Genomic DNA, 15,260 nt, shown 5'->3' on the forward strand with positions numbered 1-15,260 from the left:
TCTTGGTCTCATATAAGACCTCCAAATCCTTGGTGGCAGGTAAGATATAATCAACATACAAAACCAGGAAGATGTATTTACTCCCACTGAACTTGGGATATACACAATCATCTACTCTGTTTGCCTTAAAACCAAACGAGACAATGATCTGATGAAACTTGTGGTACCACTGGCGGGAGGCTTGCTTGAGTGCATAGATAAATTTATTTAGTTTGCAAACCATTTCCTTTGAGTCTTTCGATAAGAAGTTTTCTGGTTGCACCATATATATAGTTTCATCAATGTCACCACTGAGAAATGTTGTCTTAACATCCTTCTGATGTAACTCAAGATTGTAATGTGCAACTAGTACCATGATCAAGCTAAAAGAGTCTTTTGATGAGACCGGAGAGAAATCTCTTTAAAGTCAATTCCTTCCTTTTGAATAAAGCTCTTAGCTACAAGACGTGCCTTATGTCTTTCCACATTACCTTTTGAATCCCTTTTGGTCTTAAAAATCCATTTGCAACCAATAGCCTTTGAACCTTTAGGTAATGGAACAATATCCCAAACTTTATTGTCTTGCATGGACTTATACTCCTCATTCACGACATCAATCCACCTTTGAGAATTTTAACTTTGCATGGCCTGAGAGAAGTTGATTGGATCGTTTTCAATCATTCCATCTGGTTCTTCATTTTCTTCGACATATACATAGAAATCGGAAGGAATTGCACTTCTCTTTTCTCTAGTGGATCTCCTACGTTGAGGTTATTGAGGTTGTTCATTATGAACATGCTTAAACTTTTAAAGTCCGTTAAAAATTCATAACTCTCTCTTCCAACGTTCGTTCTTGACTGTCTTTATATTGACAGACTCTTATTAGCGAGGTCTTCGATTCTCATTTAGATTATTTTTCCTAACAATCGACCGATTTGAATTTTGGTTTCCGTGCTAACACTGTTACGCTAAAATATTAGAAAAATCATAACTTTGTCTTAGGAAGTCAGATTTGAGCGTTCTCCATATGCACGCTCTCGATTTTATGACTACTACGACTTTTGTTTAGATTAATTAGGCTAAAAAGTAATTCATCAAAATTTCATTTTTTACGATACGCGGAGTCGTGTCGATTTAATCGCGAAACTTCGAAGAAGGATAACTCCTTCATACAAAGTTGGATTTTAGCGTTCTTTATATGTACAAAATCTCTGTCACATATACAATAACTTTGATTAAGATTATTTATTTTAAATAATCTTCTATCAAAAAGTCATTTTTAACTCTTATACTATCTTAATTGACTAGCCTCAATCTGCGGGTGTTACAATATGTGTATGTGTATGTTTGTGTGTGCATGTGTATGTATATGTATGTGTGTATGTGTATGCGAATGTGTGAATATGTATGTATGTGTATAACCCTATTTTCGATTTTTCCATAAGAATAAGCAAACAAAATATAAACTCAATCTTTATGTAGTGCAAATATCATTTAAGCATGGCTCTGATACCATCACTGATAGGTTTTCTATATACTTCCTAGATTAATTACATGGCAGCGGAAACAAATAATTTTAATCTAAGGAAAATAAACTCTAAAACCTTTAAGGATCTTTAACTTAATTGATATTAACAACTACAAGAGGGATTAGAAAATTACTAACCTTTAGCAAAACCAATTTGTTTGAAGAACTTTGATGTAGATCGAATTCAAACAAGCCAAGGAAGATAGCAACCAAAGTAGATTACCTCTAATGGTTCACACCCAACAATTCCAAATTATTAAATGTATGAAATTAATCCCTAGAAAAATAGAGATTGACTAAGGAGTTAATCAAAAGAGAAGAGAAACTCTAAGAACAGTAGAGTGGGACAAAATTATGAGCGTCTGGGAGGGGGTATTTATAGTTTTCAGTTGCTTGCAAAGAAAGCATATTTGAATATAATCCAAATTCAAATATCTTCTTTATATTAAGCCATGGACGAAATTTCAAGGCCTATCCCTTAAAAATTACGTTCATCCCTCCAAGGGATCCAAAATGTTCTAATTATTCAACTATTGAACAATTAACATTCAGTCACTGCACCTTTTAACTAGCACAAATTAATTCCAGATTACTTCTAATTAATTCCAAACTAGTTTCTAATTAATTAATCATCACATGAATAATTAATAAACTATTTGTATATCTCTCTCTCATAACATTTTAATACTATTTGGATCATTAAGGGCAACCCAAAAAGGACCCTGTTATTAATGGATAGTCTTACCAATTTAGTTATGATATTGGACACTATTCCAACAGTAAGTACCTCTACGACTCTATATATCCAAGCTTATTAACCTTTTCCGTATGAGTTTCTCATAACGTCTTTGTCTTCCTTCTCTATAAAGATTATAATAGTAGCTTCCTTGGTTGCTTTGTTTGTTGAGCATGTCACTTGAGATTCTTTGAAAAGAAACCCTTTCTATGAACTTCTTGTTTTCTATTTCCTCCAAAATCTTTGGCTTAGCCTTTTTAGAGGCCAAGTACTCAACTTCTCTAGCATAAGCAAATTTTGTTTCAACCTTTTCCTAGACGGATTCTTCAATATTCATTCAAAACTTGTAGCATAACTTACAAGTGTCTCTAGAGCATAAATTGCAAGTCTCTCTAGAGCTAATGAACTAAAAGGATTTTATTGTAATGAGGATGAAACAAAAGAATGAAAAGCTTACTTGGATCTAATATGTGAGGAAATGGATTCCCGATATTTATCTCCATTTTTAGATATGTAGGAAGAAGATGGCTTCTTGGATGAACTAGAAGGCTCTAAATAGGGCGTTTTTCTTTAAAATGATTTTCTTCCTTCCCAAACTTGTCTCTCCCTTTTTGTCATCACTTCCTTAGAGGGAGAAGCATGAGATAAAGCAAGGGATTTATGGATTTACTCCTTTACGAGATGGAGACTCCCCCTTTGATGTTGTAGGAGGGGAAGTGGCAAGGGGAGTGAAAAATATTGTTTAAGTAGCAGATAATGGTTATGAAGAAGAAGAAGCATGAGGTATTTTGGGTTTGATTTGGGTGGGTGGCATGTATGATTTTGAGTGTGGATATGATTCATCAAAAGATAATGTTAATGAGTGGGAGAGATTTGAACTGGACTAAGGATTGATTGAAGGCATTGGTGATTTTCTCTATGTTAGTGTCCATTTCTTCACCAACACTTCAAATGGCTGAGTGTTAGGAGTTGGGGGACGTAGGTGAGAAGCCAAGCTGAGTCTGAATGCTTTTAAGGGAAGAGATCAGATCATGTAGGTTCTTGGTGGTTTGTAGGAGTTAGGAATGAGTTTCTTGGATTTGTTTAATAGTTTTTGGGTTAAGGTGTTTTGGGTGGAGTATAAGGTTGAATAGGGCTGGTTAAGGTGTTCCTCAACTACTTTAATTCCTATGTATGATTTTTAATCATTTCTAATCAAACATGGTACAGAGGATCGCAATTGAGTGACTATATTGTTAATAAATATTGAAATTGGTTTGGTTAGGGTTTCTATGAAGCTTTTTCATATCTTCCACATAGGAATTGAGCAAAGACACGAGTTTTGAAATAAGCTCATGATTAGGGCTGTGAACGAACCGAATGAACACGAATAAGAGCTTGTTCATGTTCGTTCGTTTAAGTTAGCCGAACAAATGAATGAACATGAACGGATAAACGAACGAGATTTGTTGTTCATGCTCGTTCATTTAACAAATTACCTTGTTAATGTTTGTTCGTGAACATGCTAAACGAACATAAATGAATGGACATAAACGAACAAATATAAACAAACACAATTGAACATATATGAAAATAAATGAACATGTGATATAGTAATGTAATAAAAAAACAATTGAACATATAAGAGCATAAATAAACTTAAATGAACGAATATAAACGAACAACATAAACAAACGTTCACGAACATAAATGAAAGAACAAGACCATTGTTCATGTCTATTCGTTTAACTAAACGAACGGGAATTTGTGTTCATGTTCATTCATTTATTAAATAAACGAACATAAACAAACTTCCTACTGAACGGTTCACGAACATTTTGCCGAACGTTTAGTTCATTTACAGCCCTACTCATGATGGGTGAGTTAAGGGTGGTTCAAGTAGGTTGAGGTGGAGGAGTTAGTGTAGAGGTTAAAGCTTTTGCTTGTTTGAGGGCTTTAACCTCCTTGGTTAGGTAGGATAGGGTGGTTTGCTGGGAAGAGATAGTTTCACGAATAGACTGCAAGATGAGGTTAATATCCTTTTTATTGGTTTTAAGAAGAGGAGAATGTGTAGGTGCATGACTTCGTGACATCCTCATAAAATCTGGATAGTACACACTTCCTAGCCTTTGTTCTAAGATAGACAATTGGAATATTAATTGTTGTTGGGAATACATTAGAGCTGGGTTGAAAGGGTATGTATGATTGTAGTAGGCGGAGAGGATGGGGTCATCTACTTGCATATCCCTAGTTGTGTGTTGTGGAGTAGATAAAGGAGAAAGAGAAGGGTTACCAAATTATTGAGAATTTGTGGCACTTCTAGGAAAAAAGGATCTGACAATGAAAGAATTATCATCCACTAATCATCAGTTCTACCATCACTAACATCACTACCACAACTATCATCACTAATGACATCATCAGTTGCGACACCATAAGTCTATAACCATCACCATTTCTATCATCACTGTCTCCACAATTGGAGAGCTTTTTCAATTTGTTTTTTTTGTTGTATATATAAGTTGTAAATTTCTAATTGGTTGAAAACATAAAGACCCATATACACCCCTTCTAACTTACCAACACCACCCTACCTACTCGACCTATACCCCACCCATACCTACCCATATATATGCACTCACCCCACTTACCCCTAAGCCACCCTTGCAGACCCTACTCACCAACCCACCCTATCTACCGTCACCCATCCATCTATGAGCCACCCTATACTCATCCACCAAACCCACTCCACCCGACCCTATAGACCTACATACCCTCCCTTACTTACCCCATCCTATCCACCCACCCTCACTCATCCCTAAACTCACACTACCCATCTCTTACCCTATTTAAACCAACTTTAAAAAAATCAATAGTTTTTTTTTTCCAAAAACAATTTAAACCCAATTTAAAATAACAAAAACTAGAAATTAAAAAATAAAGAAAATACACAACCAAATACTATTTCTACTTTTTAGAATGAAAAATAAAAACTCAAATAGTTTTAACCAAACGTGCTTTTTAAATTTTGAAAACTAAAAAATAAAAATCACTCTTTAAAAAACATTTCCAAAAAAACTGAAAACAGGTTTCCACAACCAAATACAACCTTATATACTATGATTTGTCAACATAATACATGCTATCACTCAAATTGTTATCAACATAACTCGTTACTTCGATTTAAGGGTAAATACATGTTCATCCAATAAACATACCATCAACAAATTTACTTACTATTTTGTTAAACCGATCCATAATTTCAAATTTTTTAAAATGGAAAATGAAAAGTCAAAAGTTTTAAAAATTGAAAATAAAAACTCCACTCCTTTTTTTAAAAACATTTCCTAGAAAATTGAAAAAAGTTTTCCACGACCAAATGGAACCTTATAAGTATGATTTGTCAACATAATACATGCTATTCACTCAAATTGTAATCAAGATAACTTGTTACTTCGAATTCAAGGGTAAATAAATACATGTCATCCAATAAACAAACCATCAATCAATTTACTTACTATTTTGTTAACCAATCCATAATTTCATATATTGTTCTCAAAGTTCAGATCGTTTCATAAACAGTGTCCTCAATAAGTTTGGCTATATAGTCCACACACCTCATTATTTATATCCATAAAGCAATCTCAATATTAGGTTCCCTTTAGGCTGTGAGCGTTGTTAGGGTCCTGGTTACAAACAACCATGACCCACCGCTCACAATCACAAAAATAGGAACCAAAACCCAGTAAGTAACCCGGTCCCACCTTCTTAAATACGCGATATCAACAAAGGAATAGAAGCAGGGGTATCCTCACCCATGACAGGCTGGAAAAGATCAAGCTCTCCATAACGTTCTAGAACACGCATCCTACAGTCCTCAGCCGCCATTAATCCAGTGTGGTAGGCACCATGTACGGACCCCGGGTAGTCGACACTTGTCGCTTCCCCAGCAAAAAATAAGTTATCCACAGGAATCCTTAGCCTTTCATACAGATCATGGGGTTTCCCTACTGCATCATAGCTATACGACCCGAGTGAATTTATATCACTACCCCAATGCGACACCAAATGTTGAATCTGCATCAAAACAAATAAAATATTCACATGAATTATTGAGTTGCTATGGTTGTGGTGTTTGTTACTCTTTTTTTTTTTTTTTTAATATAATAATAACGGTATTCGTATTACAGGGGGGGAGGCGTCAGGAAGAATCTTTTTGAGATGTAAAAAAGCAAAATTAGCCGCAGCATCATCCGATAATTTCTCGATGTCTTTTGCAAGGCGTCCAGCTGGCATATAAACCAAGACAGGATGACCAGTGGCTTTGTGGAGATTAAGAAAGTAGCTACATCCGTAAGAAGTTTCTGAAACTACTCCTAGAAATTCAACATTTGGCCAAAACACTCTCTCAAAATGCAAAACTATCTTGTTTTCGATTCCGACTCCGAGGTCGGCTATGGCTTCCTCTTTCCATTCCGGTAATCTGGGTTCGAATTTAATGGTGTTTGACTTCAAAACGCCAAGTGGCACTGCCACAACAACTGCATCCGCAAATAATGTTTTCCCGTTTTCGACGCTTACTTTTACGCCGTTTTTACGTCTATTTATCTTCGTTACCCTTTGCGAATATACACACCAATAAGTATTAAACAAAAAAAAGTGGGTGTAAGTTGAAGGGCGTAAAAGAATATGTTAGTTTTTGTCCTTTTATTGGTTACTATCTTTTGGTATATAAGAAGATGAAATCTACCTGTGATCTAATCGGATGTCAAGCCCTTTGGCAAGTGTGTTTATAACCGGAAGGTAACCACGGACCATAAGTCCATGTCCACCAGGAAGCAATTCTTCCTGCTCATCAAAAAGCAACTATCAGATGACATGACAGTACTGAACAAGACTGCTTTATACTGTGTTTGACATGCATTGGAATAAAAGTACAAGACTCTCAATGGGACAAAAACTGCAACTTTTTGTTCTGCCCAAAAAGGTGGGACAACCGATAGGGACTCCTGACTCTCTTGTCTGTGCAAAGGACGAGAATGCCCTCTGTAGTCTAATATATCTATATAGCCATATAGGGGGAAAAAGGAAAAAGGAAAAGGTAAAAAAAAAACATGCCTTATCCCAGCATTTAAGGGATATGGTTTCAGCATCTGCAGCAAACCAGCCTTCCATTCTACATAAGTACCACTGCAAGACCTTATGAGAAAGCCCCTCCAACCTGTAACAAATGGATGCTTTAGTTATAGTGTTTTATGACAAACAAACAGACTTAAAAACTGGAAAACTGATTTTAATATTTTTAACATTATGTTATTGAAGTGTGATATGAATTTACCTTAGTTTTGGGTTTCTTTCAAACACGATTGATATTGCATGCTCTATAGACATGTCTTCAGGGAACTCCTCCCTCACTTTATTAGTCTGCAATACATAAAGCAGCATGTCAAGAGACCAATAATGAAAGAAAAAAAAATGGTTAAATATTTAGAAATAGATTTGATTAATGATAACAGTTGTGATAGACGAACTTGCCTCTTCCAATATGGTCTCAAATGTTTTTCCAACCTGTGAGACTAATTCTTGAGGAACTTGATTCCCATCCATATCAAACAGTGCATAGCTGAAGAGTAAGTACAAAAAGAAAATTGAAGGAGTACATCAGTAAACAATTTGCACCTTGAATTAAGTCATTAACAAAGTAAATGCAAACTGATCATTATCTTTTTTTTGTTTCTATGTTCAAGAATCTAAACCAATAGACATAACTTATTTTCAAGATATGAATATAACACATACAGAAACCACAATAATTAGGCAAATATTAATAACAATACACTCACCACATACAACTATATAACCAAACTAGAAGTAGAGCTAACAATATACATTAAATATGAAGATTTGAAATTCATTACCTCTCCAAATCATGATCATATAACACTGAATCATCGCCACTAGTTCTGTATAAAGGCAATCCAAGTCTACTGATAACTGGTGCCAATGGATTCTCCTTGCAAACCCCATGCAACCTGAAAAGTTAACATTAATGTACAATTAGGGAAAGAATCTTAATAAGGTATTATTATATTTATCTGTTTATGTAAAGTCAAACAGTCAATGGATATGAAGGCCCTTCTCACCATGATGCACCTAAGTCCACTGGAAAACCAAATGAGTAATCAGTACGAACCCGACCACCAATTCTATTACGAGATTCAAGTACTATAACCTGAAAAAAAAAAAATTAAATTCATGCTTATGTCTTGTATGTTTGTGTATTATTTATCTTCAAGAAATAGTGTCACTGCAAAAGAATCATCATTTAACAATATCTGAAGAAAAAACAATGTTTATTTGAAGTACCTGAAATGAAGCATCATGAAGGGCACGAGCAGCAGCAATGCCAGCAAATCCACCACCAATCACAATAACAGATGGTGAGGTTGAACGCCTTGCTTCAACATTTGAATAGCAAATTGCTACATTTTAAGGGGGAAACAAGAATTAGATATGAAACTCTCATATAAATAATTAATATGTGACTATGAGTACTTGAAAGTCAACAATAAATTTACAGTTTTCTAACTTAACCAAGAGAATGAGGCTTGATTCATTACAGCTATTCAGGATAGAGACTCACATACAATTTTCTCCATAAAAGGTTTACAATTTAGTAACTGAAAGTACAAAACATACATATACATACACAAACATACATATATACATACATACATGTGTGTGTACGCAAAGAAGTTACAAAAAAGAATCTGTAAAGATTTGCTACTTTAGATGACATGAATGCTTTTTTTAGGGACCACATTGGAATGTGACTAGAATGCATAAACAATAATACAGATTCTCAGAAGCGACCCCACCAACAGTATTGATATGCACATGTAGTGATGGTATTATATTACTATTAGTATACACTCCATTCCAAAAATAGTGTTACAGACAGGTCAAAACACAACATGTAGAGCCCAAATATATGAAAACTATTTGTCATCGTATGTGGGATACCCCAAATAATACTTCCCCATTTACAAAAATTCATGGTAGAGGCAACGCCCCATGACACGCAGTTCCTTTAAAACCCTCTTTCATAACCACAAATAATATGATCGGTTATCTGTTCTTGACTTTTTGTAGTAGTAAATTATCTATTACCACTACAGTTTATTCTTCTAGACAAGTAATACCTAATTGTAACTTTGGTGTGTCTTTTAAGTTTTAATCTTCTCCTAAAATTCAAGTTTAGAATTAAAAGAGAACTAGCAAAAAGTGCAATAGTGCAATATGCTGTTACATATGAAGATCCCCAAAAATTGAAAAGTAATCGAATAATGAATTATTGCACAGGTAATACAGATACTAAAGTAAGAACAAAAAGAGAATAGATTTTACGAGATACCTTGTTTCAATTGAGGATTACTCTTGTCTCCTCCTGAACCCATGTTGCGATGATGATGTTGGACCAAATAAAGGGATTAATTCGTAACCAAAACAATAATAACGACAACTGTAAGAGGGAGAAACTATTAACAGGCCTTCTAGGATCCAAGGGTTTGTCGAACTGAAAAAGGGAAGTAGGTAACAATTGGGGTGAGTGATGAAGAACGAAAAGGAGAAGACAAGTGATGAAGTGATTTGAATTCGAAGAATTACAACCCAGATTTACCAACCAGCTCATGCGTATTACGAACTCTTGGTTTCAAATCTCTGTATAAATCTCTCGGAAACCCTGGTGCCTATATGGTCTGGTAGGATTCGGGTAAAAGATCAAAATCCAGGTAACCAAATATGGTAACTCCACCGGAATGATTTGATGATTGCTAAATGCGTTTCAGAGTTTGATTCGACAGAGACTCAGAGAGAGAGAGAGAGAGAGAGAGACAGAGAGAGAGAGAGAGATCCACGGGTGAGATATTTTGTGATTTTGGATTTGTATTTATTAGTGAGATGATGAAGAGATCAACCAACACACGTTGCTTTGTTCCCCTTCCTTTCAATAAATTGTGTGAGAATTGTTAGGTTTGATAAAGTACCTGCTTTTCCTCTTATATGCACTATGCGAAAATATACTTTATAAAAAATAAAATTATTTATGGAATAATAATTTTTATATTAACTTAGATATAAAGATAGAATAATTATTTTTTTATATTTTAGTTTTATCTTTATCATAAATTTTTTAAAAGAGATCATTAAACTCGGATTTAAAATAAATTATTTATCTTGAATCATGTTTATTTAAAACTTCAAACTATTCAACTTTCTATTAGTTAACCATAACATTAATTTATTTTAATACTAAAATTATTGATCTTTTAACTAAGTAAATTCTACAATTTAAAAAACATTTTAACTTAAGATATTTAATTAATACTCGTGACAACTCAAAAGATTTTTTAACTTCTTATAATTAAAGGTTAAGATTGAATTTTGTCATTTAACTTTTTATTTGTATTTATTTGGTCACTTAAGTCACTTTAAGTTTTATAATGTCACCTAACTTTTTGTTTTCTTCCGAAATGATCCTGTGAACGGTATATCATGTAACCTATTGAATTTGTTTACTTAGTCCCACTTGGAAATATACATATATTGATTAATCCCATTTGGAAGTATATGTGGCAGTTGACCTTAAAACAGACTTGAAATACCATTAAACAAAGACTAAGCCTCTTCATCTTTCAAAAGTTTCAACGAGAAGAAGTTCAAGGTCGGTGAATGACAAGAACTTCAAGGAACGACTCTCCAAGTGAAAATCTAGGCACGCAACTAGCATTAAACAAACAATAGACCTGGATCACCTTAGATTTCACACTGACGTGTTCACATTTCTCAAAGTCGTTAATAGAAGAACTTCAAGAAATAATTTTGAAAAATTTGGCCCTACAAGTGATCTTACAAGTACACAACTATCATAAAACAGTCATGTTTAGATTTGATCTTGAAGTTCTGAGTTTTGATGTTTTGTCAATGGAAAGCAAATTTTAACTTGTAACATCCCAATTTTTACCACAAAATTTTTCATTTTTAAATATAGAAAAATCTCAAATATCATAAAACAAAGTCAGTAAAAATCTAAGGTACATCAAATACAAACATCCTAATCAGAGTATCAAAATACATAATTGTAAAATCTGCAAGCCGGAGTGTACAGTCAAGCATTCGCCTTTCCGCGATCATCTGAAATACATGTAACACAATAATCCACAATTGTAAGCATGACGTTTAGTAAGTCCTTTCCAAAATATCCATAATGCACAGCATAACAAATAATTATGGGTTATCAGCAATCCCATTGAGCTAGCAGCACGCTCAGCGGATTATCAGCACGTTTCAGGGGTTATCAGCAACCCTGGGGATTTTCAGCAATTCCGAAGTTATCAGCAATTCAATTCGATTCACATATAACAACAATCAACAATTAAGAATCAGCTGGTCACATACATAAATACCACATATGTAACTATAGTGAGAAGCTCACCTCGCGAATAGCATCTAAAAATACCACAACTCTCACACAGGGTAGGCAGGAGCAATGAGACACCTAATAGCAATAAAGAATTACCCTCTCAGAATACACTCTAAAACCCTAGTTTGACCAAAAGTCAACCATGGTCAATAGTCAATGTTATGTAACATTCTGTTTATTTAATAAATAAATAGATAAAATTGATGAACGAATAGTCACCCTAAATCCATATTATTTAGTGGAGTGTTGGTTTTGGGGAGCCGGATGTTATAATTTGGATTATTCGGGGGTTAAAGCGTAATTTCGGGACTTGTTTTGTAGAGATTTTTAGAGGACAAGGTGTGTTTGGTATCATCTGGACCTGATGAAAGGATTTTGGATGGTTGGGGGCAAAAAGGGTAAATTATGTACCTCAGTTGAGAAGAATTTGTCAAGCAAGGGGCTGTTTTGTAAAAATTCAGACTTAATTAGTAAAGGTTTTCAGGGGCAGGGTTTAAATGGTAATTTATAGACTTCTTTTGAAAGAATAGGTGAAGGGAGGGACCATTTGTGACAATATGGCAATATGTTTCACCGTCAGGTATATAAGCCAACGAAACCCTAAACCTAATATCATCCTCAGCCGCACCACCCTTATTTCTCCTGTGTGCGGCCTGCTGAAGCCGGAGAACCACCAAGATGCCACCGTCGTCACCCTGTCGCCGTTCGATTGCTGATGAAGCCGAGAACATCGAAGACAGTCGTCATGGCTGTGTGCCGCCATGGTCGGACACGCCTCACCTTCCTCCTTCTGTTTGTTCGGTTCGCCATCATTCACGTCGCGGGTGTCAAGCAATAACCATTGTGCCCTTCTTCTTCTTCTTCTTCCTTCTGCTGTGGTTGTGGTTTTCGGTGGTGGATTGCCACCATTTCCCCACCGTAAACGCCCCTCCATCTCTGTTTGCTATCATACATGTTATATTACCACCGCTGTCGCCGTCGTTTTATGCCATCATCGCTGTTTTGCGCCACCAGGTGGGGTGGCTGGGCTCATTTACGATCAGAAGTGCGTGTTGTGGTGTTCATGCCTGTATGTTGTGATGGTTTGAGGCTACAGGAGCATTGCTTGGCCGGAGATCAGAAGAAAGACCCCACTGCCACCACCGTGAGGTGGTGGTTGCCGCTCTCTACCGCCGACTGCCGCCTCAAGGTGGTTGTGTGTGTGTGTGTTAGATGTGTGTATGTGTGTTAATTGAGAGTAGCATTGTAATTGTAATTAGCAAAAGATTAAGGCCGCCGCCGTGAGCCGCCGTTGACCACCACTACCTTAGGTGGTAGTGGGTGGTGCCCGACTAGCGAAACCCTAATGGACCTAGAGAACCCCTAATGGGCCTAATGAACCCTAATTAATCAAAAGACCTAGTTATTGGGCCTATTGGGCTATGATTGGGTTGGAAACCCTAATTAGGGTTTGGAAAAACCTAATTTTGGGATTTTTGGTTTGGACTTATCAGGACCCGAATTTTGGACCATTGGAGTGAAGTGATGACTCAAGCCCGATTTCATTGTATGTTTGGACTTAATGGATTAAGTCCTTAATGGGTTAAATAGGAACACTTAACCCTAATCGTCATTTTATGTGAAAAACCCTAATTGGGTTTGGATGCTTGTTGGGCCACTTATTGGACTAAGCTGTTGTGGGCCTTTGTGGGCCAATTGGGAACACATTTATGGACTAAGGGGAATTATTGGGCTTCAGGATGATACCCATTAGAGAGGCTTGGGCCCAATTTGGAAAATTGGGCCATAAGTGGGCCATAATTGGGCCTTGAGGATTATTAGCCATTGGGCCATCAGAATGCCAACTGTTTGGACTAGAATAATTGGTTGGGCCTTAAAATAAGTCCATGTAGAGGTTTGGGCCCAATTTGGAAAATTGGGCCATATGTTGGGCCTTGGTTGACTATTGGGCTTTTGGGCCTTTAGGGTGTGAGTTTGGGCCTTGGTTTTGAACCAAGTTATGTTAGGGGTAAAATGATCCATTTACCCCAAGTGTAGATTATGGTTGTGTATTGGAACCCAATTATTAATTGGGTGTCGTTTTGATGATTAACAGTTCGGGAACCTGTCAACCAGCAGCTAGAGTTTTATCCGTGGGACTTCAGCAGTGTCAGGTGAGTCTTATCACCATACCAATGGGTCTAAGGCACCAAGGCCGACCCATTTTATGATATGCGGTACACTAGCTGTAGTAGAGATATGTGGTATGATAGTTAGCTTTATGATAAGCTATATGCTAGTGATTATGTGATATTTGTATGAAAGACCATGGGGGAGCCCATGACACTTGGATGTAAGACCATGTGGGGGAGCCCATGGCTTTCCGGCAGGGAAAGACCATGGGGGAGCCCATGGCACATAGGTGTAAGACCATGTGGGGGAGCCCATGACGTCCTTATGCAGGGATATGTGGTAGAGATAGCTTTTATAGCTAATGTTATGTGGTAGAGATAGCTTTTATAGTTGATGATATGTGGTAGAGATAGCTTGTATAGCTAATATGATATGCGATATGTGGTAGAGATAGCTTGTATAGCTAATATGATATGCAATATGTGGTAGAGATAACTTGTATAGCTAATGTGATATGTGTTATGTGGATTGTGTGTGGGGTATGCTCTGGGGGACTCACTAAGCTTTGTGCTTACGGTTTACAGTTTTGGTTTCAGGTATCATCGATTGGGAAAAGAAGAGCTCGGATTGATCGCAGTGCACACACCTATGATTTCCGTAATGAATGATTTTGGGATGAACTCTGATAAATGATTTACTTAACGATGATTTGAAATGTTTGAAATAAATGGTATCAATGTTTTAGCTAAATAAAAAAATGAAATTTTTACCCTTGATTTTTGGGTCGTTACAAGCTGGTATCAGAGCCTTGGTTTGAGGGATTCGGGGATACCTTCGGGTGTGTCTGAACTCAAACTGAGGATCTGTAAAGTTTTCAAAAAATTTCAAAAGAAAATGTTTTCAAGGAAAAGGTTTTTCTAAGACGAGAAAGGGTGTGGTGCATGCAATCAACCGAGCTCAAGTAAGTTTCCCCAGAATACCCACATATGTTATCTGTTATGACTTGGTTTATGAACCTGTGAATCACATGCTAGTTAGGGCTAGGGGAGATGCTTGTATATGTTGTATGAGCTAGTAGACTTGCATGCTAGTGCTGAGTAGTCAGCAATAGGTTGGCCTAATACGTGGTGCTTGTAGCCTTCGGAATATTGGATGCCATGCTGGAATGAGAATGATAATTGGTATTTTTAACTTCTATGTGTATGCTTTTAAAATTGTATACGGTTAGGATCTTATAGCCTTAGAATAATTGATTTGGCCTTATTTCCTGTTCCTTGTCTGTTTGTGGTCCTAGGGTAGAGTCTATTATTCGACAGTCTATTAGATCTTGTTCTGTGTATAATTTGCATGCATAAGGCAGCCATAAGTGAGGATGGATGGATGTAAATAGCGCGAGTTGCGATATGTGGGCGGAATGTTCTATGGCAGTTCTTTGGATCGGA

At 36.3% G+C, this 15,260-nt stretch overlaps 1 protein-coding gene across 1 annotated transcript; it reads right to left on the minus strand.

Annotated features, from left to right (window-relative positions):
- Positions 1–5,742: 5,742 nt before the first annotated feature.
- Positions 5,743–10,245, minus strand: LOC145104009 (polyamine oxidase 2-like). The gene is made up of 10 exons (XM_079041292.1): positions 9,637–10,245; positions 8,589–8,704; positions 8,366–8,454; positions 8,141–8,254; positions 7,758–7,845; positions 7,561–7,646; positions 7,341–7,443; positions 6,973–7,070; positions 6,411–6,840; positions 5,743–6,299 (listed from the first exon to the last, which is right to left on the minus strand). The coding sequence occupies exons 1-10, from the start codon at positions 9,677–9,679 to the stop codon at positions 5,991–5,993; spliced, it is 1,476 nt and encodes a 491-aa protein (XP_078897418.1). The 5' UTR covers positions 9,680–10,245; the 3' UTR covers positions 5,743–5,990.
- Between the last annotated feature and the right edge of the window lie 5,015 nt (positions 10,246–15,260).

This window comes from Lactuca virosa, chromosome 4 (assembly GCF_052849685.1).
Source record: "Lactuca virosa cultivar CGN04683 chromosome 4, Lactuca_virosa_CGN04683_v6, whole genome shotgun sequence".
NCBI classification, from domain to species: Eukaryota; Viridiplantae; Streptophyta; class Magnoliopsida; order Asterales; family Asteraceae; genus Lactuca; species Lactuca virosa.

What these genes read in the sequence shown, in the direction of transcription:
- LOC145104009 (XM_079041292.1), bottom strand. Translation starts at nt 9,679, where the DNA reads ATGGGTTCAGGAGGAGACAAGAGTAATCCTCAATTGAAACAAG. An exon ending in TTGAGACCATATTGGAAGAG is followed by an intron (nt 7,647 to 7,757) that starts GCAAGTTCGTCT and finishes TATGTATTGCAG; the next exon opens with ACTAATAAAGTGAGGGAGGA. An exon ending in CCCTTAAATGCTGGGATAAG is followed by an intron (nt 7,071 to 7,340) that starts GCATGTTTTTTT and finishes TTTGATGAGCAG; the next exon opens with GAAGAATTGCTTCCTGGTGG.